General features: G+C 35.0%; 1 protein-coding gene across 1 annotated transcript in view; it reads left to right on the top strand.

Annotated features, from left to right (window-relative positions):
* The window catches only part of DPH5 (diphthamide biosynthesis 5), a 34,877-nt gene that overhangs the window by 17,259 nt on the left and 2,264 nt on the right, over positions 1-15,354 (top strand). Inside the window, exons 5-7 of the mRNA XM_044672156.1 lie at positions 7,366-7,486; positions 12,941-12,980; positions 13,567-13,670. Of these exons, the coding sequence (XP_044528091.1) occupies positions 7,366-7,486; positions 12,941-12,980; positions 13,567-13,670 (265 nt within the window). The remainder of the gene's footprint in view (positions 1-7,365; positions 7,487-12,940; positions 12,981-13,566; positions 13,671-15,354) is intronic.

Raw genomic sequence — 15,354 nt, 5'->3', positions numbered from 1 at the left:
GATTCTATTCTATTCCATTCCATGGGTAACTTTCTACTATCAAACCATCTGTCTCAGGCATACAAAGTATTAACTTTTATTTTGATCTTGAATGAAATTTAAATATGGATTCATTGAATACCTATTATTTCGAGAACACAGTGGGGATATTAAGAGAAATAAGTATAGATGCTCCTCACTGGATTTATAGTTTAAATAGAGTTCTTTTTAATTTAATTAATCAACTTAGAATATTTTTCCATGGTTATATGATTCATGTTCTTTCTCTCCTCTCCTCCTGTAGCCAACACACAATTCAACTGGGTTTTATAAGTATCATTGATCAAGACCTACTTGCATTAGATTGATCATTTAGAGTCAACATCCCCAGTCATGTCCCCATCGAACCATGTAATCAAGGAAGTGTCTTTCTTCTGTGTTTTTACTTCCACAGTTCTGTCTCTGAATGTGGATAGTGTTCTTTCTCATAAATCCCTTGGAATTGTCCTAGATCATTGCATTGCTACTAGTAGAAAAGTCCATTACATTTGATTGTGCCACAGTGTATGTTTTCCTGTTTCTGCTCCTTTCACTCTGCATCAATTCCTGGAGGTCTTTCCAGTCATATGGAATTTCTCCAGTTCTTTATTCCTTTCAGCACAATAATATTCCATCATCAACAGATACCACAATTTGTTCAGCCATTCTCCAATCGAAGGACATCCCCTCATTTTCCAAATTTTTGCCACCACAAAGAGCATGGCTATGAATATCTTTTTCCTTAATATCTCTTTGGGGGGGTACAAACCCAGCAGTGGTATGGCTGAATCAAAGGGCAAGCAGTCATTTAAAGCCCTTTGGGCATAGTTCTAAATTGCCTTCCAGAATGGTTGGATCAATTCACAACTTTACCAGCAATGCATTAGTGTCACAATTTTGCCATATCCCCTCTAACATTTATTACTTTACTTTGCTGTCATCTTAGCCAATCTGCTAGGTGTGAGGTACCTCAGAGTTGTTCTGATTTGCATTTCTCTAATTATAAGAGATTTAGAGCACTTTTTTCATGTGCTTATTGATAGTTTTGATTTCTTTATCTGAAAACTGCCTATTCATGCCTCTTGACCATTTATCAATTGGGGAAAGGTCTGATTTTTTTTTTTTATATATAATTGATTTAGTTCCTTATAAATTCGAGAAATTAGGCCTTTGTCAGAGGCTTTTGTTATAAAGATTTTTTCCCCAATTTGTTATTTCCCTTCTAATTTTGGGTGTATTGGTTTTGTTTGTACAAAACCTTTTTAATTTAATCAAAATTATTCGTTTTACATTTTGTAGTATTCTCTATTTCTTGCTTGGTCTTAAATTCTTTCCTTTCCCATAGATCTGACTGGTATACTATTCTATGTTCACTTAATTTACTTAGAGTCCTTCTTTATATTTAAGTTGTTTACCCATTCTGAATTTATCTTGGTATAGGGTGTGAGATTTTGAGCTAGACCTAATCTCTCCCATACTGTTTTCCAATTTTCCCAGCAGTTTTTTTCAAACAGTGGGTTCTTGTCCCAAAAGCCAGGATCTTTGGGTTTATTGTATATTATCTTGCTGAAGACATTTACCCCAAGTCTATTCCATTGATCTTCCCTTCTATCTCTTAGCCAGTACCATATTGTTTTGATGACCACTGCTTTATAATACATTTTAAGATCCGGTACTGCTAGGCCCCCATCCTTCACAATTTTTTTCATTATTTCCCTTAATATTCTTGATCTTTTGTTCTTACAAATGAACTTTGTTATAATTTTTTTAATTCAATAAAAGTTTCTTGGTTGTTTGATATGGCACTGAATAGTAAATTAATTGGGTAGGATTGTCATTTTTATATGTTAGCTTCTCCTACCCATGAGCAATTAATGTTTTTCCAGTTATTTAGATATAGTTTTAATTGTATGGAAAGTGTTTTATGGTTGTGTTCACATAATTCCTGTGTTTGTCTTGGCAAATAGATTCCTAAATATTTTATATTGTCTAGGGTGATTTTAAATGGAATTTCTCTTTCTAACTTGCTGCTGAGTTGTGTTGGAAATACATAGAAATGCTGACGATTTATGTGGGTTTATTTTGTATCCTGCAACTTTACTAAAATTGTTGATTATTTCCACTAGCTTTTCAGTTGATTTTCTAGGATTCTTTAAGTAGACCATCATATCATCTGCAAAAGAGTGATAGTTAGTCTCCTTATTGCCTGTCTTAATCCCTTGAATTTCTTTTTCTTCTCTAAGTGCTACTGCTAATGTTTCTAGTGCAATGTTAAATAAATAGAGGTGATAATGGATGTCCTTGCTTCAGGCCTTACTTTATTGGGAAGGCTTCTAATTTATCCCCAGTGCAGATGATACTTATTGATGATTTTAGATATATACTGTTTGTTTTAAGGAAATGCCCATCTATTTCTATACTTTCTAGTGTTTTCAATAGTAATGGGTGTTGTATTTTGTCAAAGGCTTTTTCTGCATCTGTCAAGATAATTATGTGATTCCTGTTGGTTTGGTTGTTGATATGGTCATTATGTGGATGGTTTTCTAAATAGAAGTTCTGAGATAGATATAGATATGGATGTATATACACACACATATATTGTTAATGCATATAAGGTAGGATATGTAATAAGTCTCAAGGGAGTATAAAGCATTTATCGGTTTAGTGGAAGACAGCAATTATGAGTGAAGGGATTAAAGAATTTGTAAATTACCTAAAGAAGGTTACATTCTTATCAAAATTTGAGTCTATTCTGTTAGTAAAAAGTTAATGCACTATATATTTTTTTCAGTTGATTAACTTCTAGATTAATCCATTAACTTATGAGAAAACAGTCCTTTTGCTCTTTTACCTCTATTTTTAGGAACTTAGATGTTTAGTCTAAATATTTTTAGTGTGTAGAAACATAACTTTTATGGCAAAAATTGGTGCCACAGGAGGTGAAGCACATGTTGCTGGTTTATTTAAACAACCCCAAGAGTAGGCACAGAAATAGAAAATTAGTAATTCTTGATTATGTGGTTTTGTGGTGACTTTCTTGGCAAGTTGCCTGCATAGTATATAGTATTTAACTAATCTGATGTGGGATTAATATTAATATTGGACATTTCATGTGACTTAATGACTAAAGCCCATGATAGCAACTTAAATTTCACTGCTTTTGTTCATATATAGATCTTGTTAGCACAGATACTTTTATAAAATCATGTTAAATATTTTTCTTGGAATGATAGGACAAAGGCTAGAAGCCTTCTTTAAAATTTGATTGCTTCCAACATTCTCATTCTTCTTCAAAATGGCATCTTTTTTAATATCCTTTCAGCATTCATATACTGTCCATAATTATTTATTGGATCTAATGTTGAGCTATCTACCTTCATGCTATATAGCATACCTAGTCCCTGGCCTTGAGGATATAATTTTGTTGGGTATATAAGATAACCAACAAACCAGAGAAAAAATCATTGAGTATTCCTATAGTCAGATGCTAACTACTTTTAGTGTTAGAAATATTCAGAAAAAGGAGACAAGAAGTGATAATATATGGGTCAGTTCTTAAAAGAAGTAGAATGAGATTTAGATTAGCAAGAAAGGCAAAACATTTTAAATAAACAATGAAGTGGTAAGACCACACAATGTACATGGGTGTGATCTTTCCTACTGGGCTGTATCCGTTTTTAAAAACTAGCCAAACAGCATGGAACTTCTGAATCAGATTGAAGACATAGATTTACTATTTCCAAGGTATTTTTAAAGGCAGTTTCTAAGATTTCAATGATATATTTTGAAATCCTAGGAAAGCTAAAAAAGCATTGTATGATGTAAGAGGTTTCCTCTATATGAGGCAGAATAGGATAACTTTAGCTCTTTACTTGGTAAAAACTGTACACTTCAGTTTCTCCCGTGTTAAATGAGGATAGCTGACCAGGGTAATCTCTGGAGTCTCTTGCTGTTACAAGGGTTTATGATGATGATGGAGGAGACTTAAATGAAATTGTCAACTGTTTCTCACATTCAAATATTAAATTTTACGCTGTACTAAATTAAATTTCCATTTGTCTGTGTTCTCTTCAAATCTTGCTTCCACTTGCTATCTTCTGTTAATTTATTTCACTATTTCGTTGAAGCTCTTTTCTTCAGTTTTTTTTGTCTCCTCCTTATCCATCAGTTTCACTCACTCGTCAAAGCCCTCCTTTGTAGTCAGTATAGTTGAGCAAAATAAACATTCTCATTGGATGTTTATGTCGCAATGTATCTGTACCTCTAGTCCACTATTTCTCAGCCTACAATTGAAAAGTATGCTTCATCATCGGTTTTTATGAAGCTCTAATTGCACACACTATTGATCAGGATTCTAAATGCTTTTTAATTTCTTTTATGTTACTGTGGTCATCCTGTAAATTATTCACTTAGTACCACTCACTTCACTTTGTATCAGTTTATACAAGACTTTCCATGTTTCTGTGAATCTTAGTGTATTCATCATTTCTTATAGTTGTTTCAAATAATATCAATATAAATGGATACATTTATAAATATTAATAGTTTGTTTAAAAGCATATTGGTAATGGAGAAGAAGGCCACGCGCCTGCTAAGATTTAATTCAAATCACCCACTGTCATCTTCTGCCTACCTGGCTGCTTCGTAGGAAAGAGAGAATGTCCCAATCAAGTTCTCCCTATTTAAGCTTTACTTTACCTTGGCTCACATCACCATGTAAGAAGAAAGCCCATTGAATCATGGGAAATGTAGTTCTGAAGTCCTCTAAGCATCCACAGGAAGTTTATATCATGGATCTTGATATTAAGACTCAATGAACCCCAAAGAAACCCAAATTCCAATAACATAGTATAATCATATCCCACTATAAGTACCACAGTTTTTTCAGCCATTCCCCAGTTAATATTCACCACTTTCTTTCTAATGCTTTGTTACAATAAAAAATTGCTACCATAAACATTTAAAAATGTTTATTTATAAATTTTAATTTAAAAAATATATATATGGTTCTTCTATCTTTCATCTCTTTGGAGTATATGCCCTAGCACCAGGTCAAAAGGTGTGCACAGTTTATGACTTTTTGGGGTATATAGTTCAAATTGTTTTCTAGAATGGATGGACTAGAAAATGTAGTACATTAATGATACCTGATTGTTATATAGTTTTCCCTTCCTTAGAATGTGATATTCTGATAATGCCATAGTAATGTTAGAGAACAACATTAATATTTTGAAATATGATTTTATATATATACTTCCTAAAAAATCCCCTTTAGAGTTAGTATAGGAACATATCAGACAAGAACTTCAAATAATCCCAATTTGCAGTGATCTTTTATCTCATTTCAATAGGAAAGCAGTTGACTTATGACTGTGACACATTATTAAGAGTTCATCTGTGTCATAGAAGACATTCCATTATATTAGGAAAGATATTTCTTGTTTGCTGAAAGAAGATAAGATTTTGACATATTAAGTGGCCAGATCTAAAAATAATGCCCAGTAATCTCAGAGTTCTTCCTGAACTGAAGTATTCTCAATTTTGAAGTCCCTGAAGAATACCTAATCAGACATTAGAGAGAATTTCAAACAATCTAGAGACTTTATCTTCTTTCTTCCCTATCTTCCCATATATACTTATACAGGGCAACAGTTATTCCTTTTTGTTTCTATTTACTGCCCCAAGGCTGCCTTCTTCTACATTCCTTCTATTGGAGTGTACTTTTTGTTTTACAATAAAACAGATGCTGTTATTCATTATTAATATGAATGCCTCATTTTGTCCTAGCGATTAACTTATCTCCACATTAGTTATATATGCTGTTAGACAGTGATAATCTTTTTTAAATTACTTGAATCATTGAAATGCTAACCAGATACCTCCTTTGTTGGATGTGTTTCAGATATATAATAAAGTCATTAGAAATAATAGGTTTTGTATTTCAAGATATATTAAGGTTAGGTAACTTTCCTGGTCTCATAAAAATCCATTATTTAAAACTAAGGTTAGAATATAGGTCTTTTGATTCTCAGTTAAATACTATTAGACTTCAGTATTCATATTGCGTCATGGTCTGTTAAGGTCATCTTGGCAACAGTAGCAAGGATGTTATGGATAAGGCTGCAGTTATAATTTTGCCGCCTCATTAGGAAAATAAACTATATACCCCAAAAAACCTAACTTGGCCTTTCTAAGCTGTCATGGTGTGCATGTGTTTATTCTTATTTCCACTTGCTTTTTTTGGTGATGCAGGCCACTGAATTATAAACCTTCCAAAAGACATGGAAAACATAGATTGACAAGAAACAAATCAAAACATTTTCTTCAGCTATGAGACCTATTTGCTGATATAGGCAAGGAAGAAACTGGGATATAATACAGATTTGCTCATTGGAAGCATTAATAAATGAAAGTTTCTTCAGGTATCCATAAAAAATCTAAAATCAATTAGGAAGAGTTTATTAAACTCGTACTATGTGCCAGGCACTTGCTTAAATGCTGGAAATGTAAAGGCAAAAATGGAACTTTCCTGCCCCTTAAGAAACTTGCACTCTATGAGAAAAAATAGAAAATAGATGAGGGTGTGGGTACATGCATGTATCATAGGTGATACTTGAGCTAAGTCTTGAAGAAAATGAGCAATTTTAGGAGGTGAAAGTGAGGCAAGAGTGCATTCCAAATATAGCCACTGCTGATACAAATCAATGGGAAATGTGACTCTGAGAAATATAAAATAATTGGAGACTTCTTTGCAAGGCAAGAGCCATTATCCCACCCTGGGTCTATGGATTTGCTGATTTCTAGGCATTGGAGAAAGTAAGAGATATGAGGGTTTGTGGTGCTATGCTAAGATGGATGAAAATTCAAAAACATCACATTTGAAGTAAAAATACTTATAAACTTTGGGCAAGAATGACTGCAGTCTCTAGCTCTACTTTTTATGCCAAGAGTTAGTGCTCTTGCATTTTGTTTACTTCTGCAAGGCAATGAGTTTCTCTTAAGTCTTTTTTTTTTTTTTTCTCACATATAGACATCAGAAAACCTATAGACTAGAAATGTAATAGTAGCCTGGAGGGTCATCGCTTGGACAGATGGCTCAGTATGGCTCATTCTTTATTTGTTCTTGTGTCAGAGAGGCAACTTGTTCTTCCATTAAGGAAGCAGTGAAGACAAGAAAGATAAAAAAAAAAAAACCCTTTTGTAACATGTTTTGAATAGTTCTTCTATCAAAGGTAAAATTCAAGAGTCCTAACTTGGAATCCTATAGCATAAATTATACCTTTAAAAGATCAGTTTCTCACTTTTTTTTTTTGCATGCCATTCCATCTCTGATTCTTTCTTTTGTAGTTGTATAATTTTGGAGAAGTAGCATCCATTGTTTTCTGGACAAAGACTTGGAAACCAGAAAGCTTCTTCGACAGAGTGAAGGCAAACAGACAAAATGGCTTGCACACACTGTGCTTACTGGGTAAGAATTTTGATCTTTTAAGTCAGACTTTTACTCTTTTGGCTTTTTTTCTTTTTTGGTATGAGAATGAAGAGTCTAATGGTAAATGGTTGGAATTGGAAATGGATATTTCTTCAAAGCCTTCTTTAAAGGGTGAAGGAAGAAAGACAAGGCTAGTTACCTAAGTGCCTCTGGGATGTCTCTAGAAAAGAGAAAAACATGGAGTGCCTACTGTATACCCAACACTGCTGAGTGCTTTTAGTCCTACAAAAGGAGTAGAAGGGCTTCATGATATAATGGAAATGACATTGCCTCTGGAATTATAATGTGTGTTCAAAGCCAAGCTCTGCTACTTCCTCCCTGTATGACACTGGGCATGTCATTGAAACTTCTAGCCTTCAGTTTCCTTATCTGTAAAATGAAGAGATTGGGCTAGTTGGACTAGAAGGTCCCTTCTGGCATGGCCTCTTCCTCTTGGATTATATGTAAAATATTAGAATCTCAGAGTTGGAAAACACTTGATCATATAGTCTAACCTCCTGCTTCATTCATGAGTCTTTTCTGTAACAAGTTGTCCATGATCTACTTGTATACCTCCAGGAAATCAGGAACTTCACCACCCCATAAGGCAGATCATTCCATTTTGAGATAGCTTTTAATTATTAGGAGAGATTAACTCAGATCTGTTTCTCTATAATTTCAGTTCAGCGGTCATAGAGGTAGGATACAATAGGACCAGATTGGGGAATTTTTGGCAGCCCACTTTGCCTAGAATTTTTAAAGAGGAATAACATCAAATAAGGGAGAAATTGATTGTGAAGGACCTCAAATAAAGAATTTGTATTCTTTGCTATAGATGATGGAAAACCATTTGGAATTTTTAAGGAGGAGACTAAGATATTGAAGTGGTTATTTTGGAATCTCTGTGAAAGATGGTTAGAGAAAAGAAATAATGGAGGAAGGGAGACCTATTAGTGGGCTATTAATATAGTCTAGGGCTGAGAGAACATGGTAACAGTGTAAAGGGAGATAAATAAGAAATGTTATAGAGGTATATTTAACACTAGTGGACAATAACTTACATGTGGAAGGTAAGAGGGGAGAAAGAATAAAGATGGCTCTAAGGTTTCCAGTCTGGCTGGCAAAGCTCCTGCCTTCAGTCTCTTCCCTTTCTGTCTCCCACATAGCTACCAATTTGATGTTTTTAAAACACAGATCTTATGTCAGTCTTTCTTTAGCCCTTCCCTCTTCTCTACAGAAATCTTCAGTGGCTGGCTCCCTATTACCTTGTGAATAAAATATAAACTTCTTAGCCAGGCTTTTAAGGCTCTTAACAATTTTAGTTCTCACTTGCCTGTCTAGTCTAACTTTGTTACTTCACTTCATATGCTTTATATTATAGTCCAGCCAGCCTACTGGCTATTTTCCTACGTGTAGCATTCATCTCTGAGCCATTCATATTACCTCATACACACTTATTTCTCTGCTTATTAAATTCTCCCTTCCTTCCATCTGCTAGAATAATGTAATTGTTTCATTTTTATCTTTGTGTCCTAAGCCATGAGCATAGGGCCTTAAAGGACTTAACAAATGTTTGATGAATTGAATCAACAAAAATAGAGAAATTGAGAGATGGGTCAAATGTAGTAGAAAAGATGATGAATTTCATTTTAGGCAAACTGAGTTTGAGATAATTAATAGAACAACCAAAGAGAGAAGGCTGATTGCCTCTCTAGGATGGGATAAAGGAACAGAGAGGGGAAAGACAAGTGACTCGGAGCTTTTGAGGATGCCTATATCTAGGGGTAAGAAGCACAGTGAACCAGTCAGTTCAACAAAGGAGTTGTAAGATAGGGAAAATGAGAATTCGAAGACGGCATCACAGAAGCCCATTGAGAGGAGTTTCCAGGAATTAGAGAGTAACAGCAGTGTCAAATGTTGCAGAATGTGAATTCTGAATAGTTATTTAGCAATTGAGCAGTCATAGGTGACCTTTAAGAGAGCAAATTCAGGACTAGTGAGGTCAGAAGCCAAATTGCAAGGGTTTTGAGATAGGAAGACAGATTATAAGATGGTAGCTTGAGGGAGGTGGAAGGATTAGTAAAAGTTTTTTAAAACCTGTTTATAAAAGGATGTAGGAGACACCTGAATTTTTCCCAGGTTGTTTAGATAATAAATAGCAGGTAGAGATATAAAATGAAATAGAGGTAGATGGAATTATGAATGAGTAGGATAAGTTCCTGAAAGTAGCTGTCACATCCCCATGATATCTTCTCAAGGCAAAACATTCTCATTTTTTTAATTGGTCCTCTTAGCTGAGTATCCTCACTATGCAGGTCACAATTTCAGTACAAACTCTAGCTTGTCAATTTCCTTCCTAAAATAAGACACCCAGAACTGAACACAGTATTCCTCCTATAGCCTGCCCAGGGCAGAATAGTATGTTATATCCTTCAGTGTAGGATGCTGTTAAGTGTTTTGGCAGAAACAGAAACAAGAGGACAGCTTAACTAAGCCAGTCAAACATTTATTAAGTGCCTACTGTGTGTCAGGCACTTGCTAAGTGCTAGAGTCACAAAAAGAGGCAAAAGTACAGTATCTGCTCTCAAGAACCTCAAAATCTAATAGAGATAATAAACAAATACATTAGAAAAATAAAACTATCCCTTACTATGTACAGACCATCTTCTCTTTCCACACTCTGGCTCCCCTACACTTGCCCTGTTGCTCCTCTTCACATCATTCCCTTCAGCTTCTTAACTTGTCTCACCCATGCCTGGAATGCACTTCCTCTTCTTAGACTTCTTTGTCTCCTTCCAGACACTGCCTACATGAATCCTACACAGAATCCTTCCCTGATAGTTCTCACACTCCTTCTCTTTCTCATTTTTTTCTTTGAACCGATTTTATGCATATTTGTATAATAAATGTTGTCTTCTCTTACAAAATACAAATTCCCATAGGGGAGGGACTTTTTATTTTTGTCTAGTTCTCTCTGGTGCCTGATACAGATGAGATGTTAGGCAATTAATTAAATGCTTGCTGACTAATTATAAAGTACTGAGAATTTGAACATGAAAATTGATATAGACTCTTTTCGTACAGCATATATAAAGAAAAGTATAATAGAAGGTAAAATGTAATGGGAAAATTTCATAAGGGGATGAGGTATAATTCAAGGCTACATAATTGCACAGAGACTAAAGGCTGTGGCTAAATATTATTCATGTGTGAATAAAAGCAATATGAAATAAAGCTATAAAGTACGTTAGAATCAAACAATATTATTACATTTAATGGTATAAGTACAACATAATGAATTTATTTTTTATGTAAAATAAGTGAAAGTTTGACTATATTATTACCATTTTACCACTTTTACTAGGTGTTAAAAAAATCTTACAGAATTTTTTTTTTAATGTGAAATGTATTGAAGGCTATTCAGTGACTGTGTAGAGAACCTATTGAATTGTACGTATATAACTGCTCATGCATCATACAAGTGGAACTGCTAAGAAGCAATAATACTTTAAACTTCAGTTCAAAGTTTTTCCTGAATTTTCTAAATCCTTAGACATTGTTACTTATTCTTTAGGTGTCTGTTTACATGAATTTATTTTTTCTGAAATGAGTTATTTTCTGATCATTTAAGAAGACTACAGAAAAATCCTCTCAAATATTATACTTTCATTTACTTAGGAAAACAATTTTTTTTAAACATTAATATTTATTTTTTAGAAAAGTTAACATGGTTACATAATTCATGCTTTTACTTTCCCCTTCTTCCCCCCCCCCCCCCCCCAACTCTCCTCTCCCCTATAGCCGATGGGCATTTCCACTGGTTTTAACATGTGTCATTGATCAAGACCTATTTCCAAATTGTTCATAGTTGCATTGGTGTGGTAGTTTCGAGTCTGCATCCCCAATCTTGTGCGCCTCAACCCATGCATTCAAACAATTGTTTTTCTTCTGTGTTTCCACTCATGTAGTTCTTCCTCTGAATGTGGGTAGTGTCTTTTCCATAAATCCCTCAGAATTGTCCTGGGTCATTGCATTGCTGCTAGTACAGAAGTCCATTACATTCTATTTTACCATAGTGTATTGGTCTCTGTGTACAATGTTCTTCTGGCTCTGCTCCTTTCGCTCTGCATCAATTCCTGGAGGTCTTTCCAATTCACGTGGAATTCCTCCAGTTAATTATTCCTTTGAGCACAATAGTATTCCATCACCAGCATATACCACAGTTTGTTCAGCCATTCCCTAATTGAAGGACATACCCTCCCTTTCCGGTTCTTTGCCACTACAAAAAGCGCAGCTATAAATATTTTCGTACAAGTCTTTATCTATGATCTCTTTGGGGTACAAACCCAACAATGGTATGGCTGGATCAAAGGGCAGGCAGTCTTTTATAGCCCTTTGAGCATAGTTCCAAATTGCCAGCCACAATGGTTGGATCAGTTCACAACTCCACCAGCAATGCATTAATGTCCCTCCACATCCCCTCCAGCATTCATTACTCTCCCCTTCTTTCATTGTAGCCAATCTGCTAGGTGTGAGGTGATACCTCAGAGTTGTTTTGATTTGCATTTCTCTTATTATTAGAGATTTAGAACACTTTCTCATATGCTTATTGATACTTTTGATAGGAAAACAAAAAATTTAACTGAATTGTTTATCCTACGGGAGTGGAAAACAAGTCTGCCTTTTTACCTTTTTAACAAATAGTTTGGCTGACCAGTCAGTGAATGAGGGTCAAACATTGTCAATGTTTATATGTTGTCAATTTTATGTTTTTGTATTGTAGCTGTCACTTCCGTGAAACATCACTAAGAAGCTGACAAGTTAGGACCGTGAAAGGCTGCCCCCATGAGGTGATAAGTGATAGCTTGAATTCTGACCTTAGTTTGTCCTAGCATTCATTAGACACAGCCAATCTATTTTAAAGGGAATAGAGAGACTTTTATGTCTCATTTTGAATTTGTTGATGCTAACATTCCAGAGTCTGGAGAAAACCTTGTGCAGTTCTTAACTATATTTTTCCAACTATATGAGATAGTCATTTACCAAAACCTTTAAGAGAAGGTCATATTCAGGTCTATGCAATTCCCAGTCAAGTGAATACAGTAATTTTGATTAGCTTTTAGGTAAAGGGTAGTTCACCCAAGACCACAGAGGAAGGAAATTTCCTCTTCCAGAACTCAGTCCAAGGTACATGCAGTGATGATTGATGACATTTGAATGTTCTCTCATTTGCATGTTTCCCTGCAAAGCTTGGCAGCTTCCTTTTAAGTTATGAATTAGCAATGTGTAAGGTCTTCTCCATGAGTTATTAGTATTCTTTATTATTTATTTAACCTGTGTTTTGCCAAATTGGACAGTATAAGACCACTAAAGTCAGGTGGCCATTTAACAAGATTTAACAGTGTTTTGAATAAAGTACATATTTAAACCTATAATTTTTCCTCCTTTCTACAGACCTCCAAATAAAGGAACTGTCTTTGGAAAATCTAATAAAGTAAGTTATTGCTTTGAAAATGTGGGAATGTTTTTTTAATCTCTTCATACTTTTACTGTTATTTATGAAAAAAAGGACACAAGTATTGAATGAATGGTTAAGAAAAAATGGACTTATCGCAGTTACAAACTATTTTGAAATTTTTTCTAAGCCTTGATTATACAGTTTATCCTCATTACTTGCCAAAATAAAATGACCCATTTAAGTTTTTGTCTAGAAATTGACTCTCCAAGTTAGAAATAGTAAAAAGAGAAAAGTATGACTTTTAAAATAATCATAAAAATTGCCAATATACAGGTCGAGTTCCTCAATATCCTTATCAAAGCTGAACCTACCCTGGCCAGACATATTTTTAATTATTTTTGCTCAGTGCATCTACTTTTTGGAGGTAATTTTGGATTTTATGCAGCATTGATAGTCAAGTGATAAATACTCTGAAAAGTATAAGAGATAACCCTGAAACTCTTAACTAGTGTGTTCAGAGTGGGTTTTGCACAAGACTTCAAATAGCATGTGGGCCATGTAGTACTTAATAAAATGTGTGGTTTAGCGGTTATGAAGAGTGAAATCTGATTTATACTTGTAGGGGAAGAAAGATCTATGAGCCTCCACGATTCATGACTGTGAACCAAGCAGCCCAGCAACTTCTGGAGATTGTTCAAGACCATAGAGCTCGCGGAGAGGAACCAGGTGCTTACTTAGATCTCTTCAAGTGGGCTTTACAGGTTTTTAGCTACTTTGAAGCTTGAATTCTGTCTGCAGCATCCCTGACAAATTACTAGCCATTCTCTGCTTAAGGTGTAGGAGTTCCCAATTACTGATCTCATTAACTCCTTGATAGTAATTACTTCAGATAGAATCATTGATAGTCCTAGGTTTTTCTTTGACTCCTAGGGCTGTTGGTAGTATTCACAGAACCTTAAACTATTAGAGTTGGAAATTTTTCCATCTAGTCCTACCCCCTCATTTTACAGAGGAAGAAACAAGGCCCAGCCAGGTGAAATAATTTTGCTAGCCATTTGTCATTTCTTTTTAATTTATTCTTAAAACACATAAACTACCTATTGTAAGAGATATACTGAGGATACTATTAACATACATTTAATTTACAAGAGTATCTCAAGAATGCAGATCTTACAAAGTAATTCCACTGAAAAGGGAACAATGGGAAAGGAGAGAGAATAATAGTCCTGGTAAGTTTTATTTGCCTTACTTTGTTATTATCAGCTCCTGAGGTCAGGAAGATCATGGGGATTCAGGATTAACCCCACCACCACCACCCGCCACCCCCCCCCCCCCCCACACACACACACACCCTTGTAAGATAGCTGGCTGACTCAACTTGACCACTATTTCCTGACATAGCCTTACAAAAAGGGATTAATTTAGAAACTTTTCAGTAACTGGTGATGCTGAGTGTATTCCTATCACTAGTTCCTCAGTGATGATGCAAACATTGTGCTGGGTTTCCAGCATTCATAGTTTACATAATGTGTTCACATAATGCAAATTGGTCTTCTTACAAATTTCTGTATTCATACTGATCACCTCTAGTTTGGGGTAGGGTTGAAAGTAGAGGAATTAGAGGATAGTTTTTTTACATGACTAACAAAACCTAAAATTTCTTTCTTTCCTTCAGCTTAAAGCCCAATGAGTTATACTGAATTAGCTACTGTTAGAGAGGGAAATTAGCCTCTCATGTTTGAAGTACATAAATGTTTATTGAATTTAATAGATCCTAGGGCAGTGGTGAACACTTTCATATTAAAACTTTCTTTCTCTTTCCACCTCCTTGGAACTACAGAAACTTGACTCTCCCCTGATGTTGCTCCCCTGTCATTTCCTCTAGCACTTTGATAATATTGTTTTTTGGGTTCCTCTAAATCTGATCAGAGGGGAGTGGGCTTGCTTATAGATCTTCCTCCTGCCAATTAAAGACCCTCCCTCTGCCACATTTACTCAGCAGCCTTTCTTCCTCTGATGTTCATTCTATCTAGATAGATCACCCTGCCCCCTCATTAGTATGTTTTAGTGTGCATTCTTTGGTGTAAAGGTTAGAAGTCCCATTCATCATCCCCACAGTAGCTATTCTAAACTTTCTCATTTCTCAAGCCATCTATATGACCATCTCACCCATTCTCCCTCATGAGCATTTTTTTACCTAATTTTCATTTAAAATTTTTATGAATAAATTTCATGTATATCACTTATTATATTGCCTTTATATGCTTCTATATTTGATATCAGAAGTCTGATGTTATATGCAGTATTCCACATTCATGGACCCTACAAACTTCATTCCACTTGTCATCTTACAGACAAAGTCCATATGTTGCCTTATATCCTTCACTTACTTTGCATAGCCAGACTTCTA

Source organism: Gracilinanus agilis, chromosome 4 (genome assembly GCF_016433145.1).
Source record: "Gracilinanus agilis isolate LMUSP501 chromosome 4, AgileGrace, whole genome shotgun sequence".
Taxonomy (NCBI): domain Eukaryota; kingdom Metazoa; phylum Chordata; class Mammalia; order Didelphimorphia; family Didelphidae; genus Gracilinanus; species Gracilinanus agilis.
The sequence above is the reverse complement of the archived record's forward strand: the minus strand, read 5'-3'. Positions and strand labels throughout refer to the sequence as shown.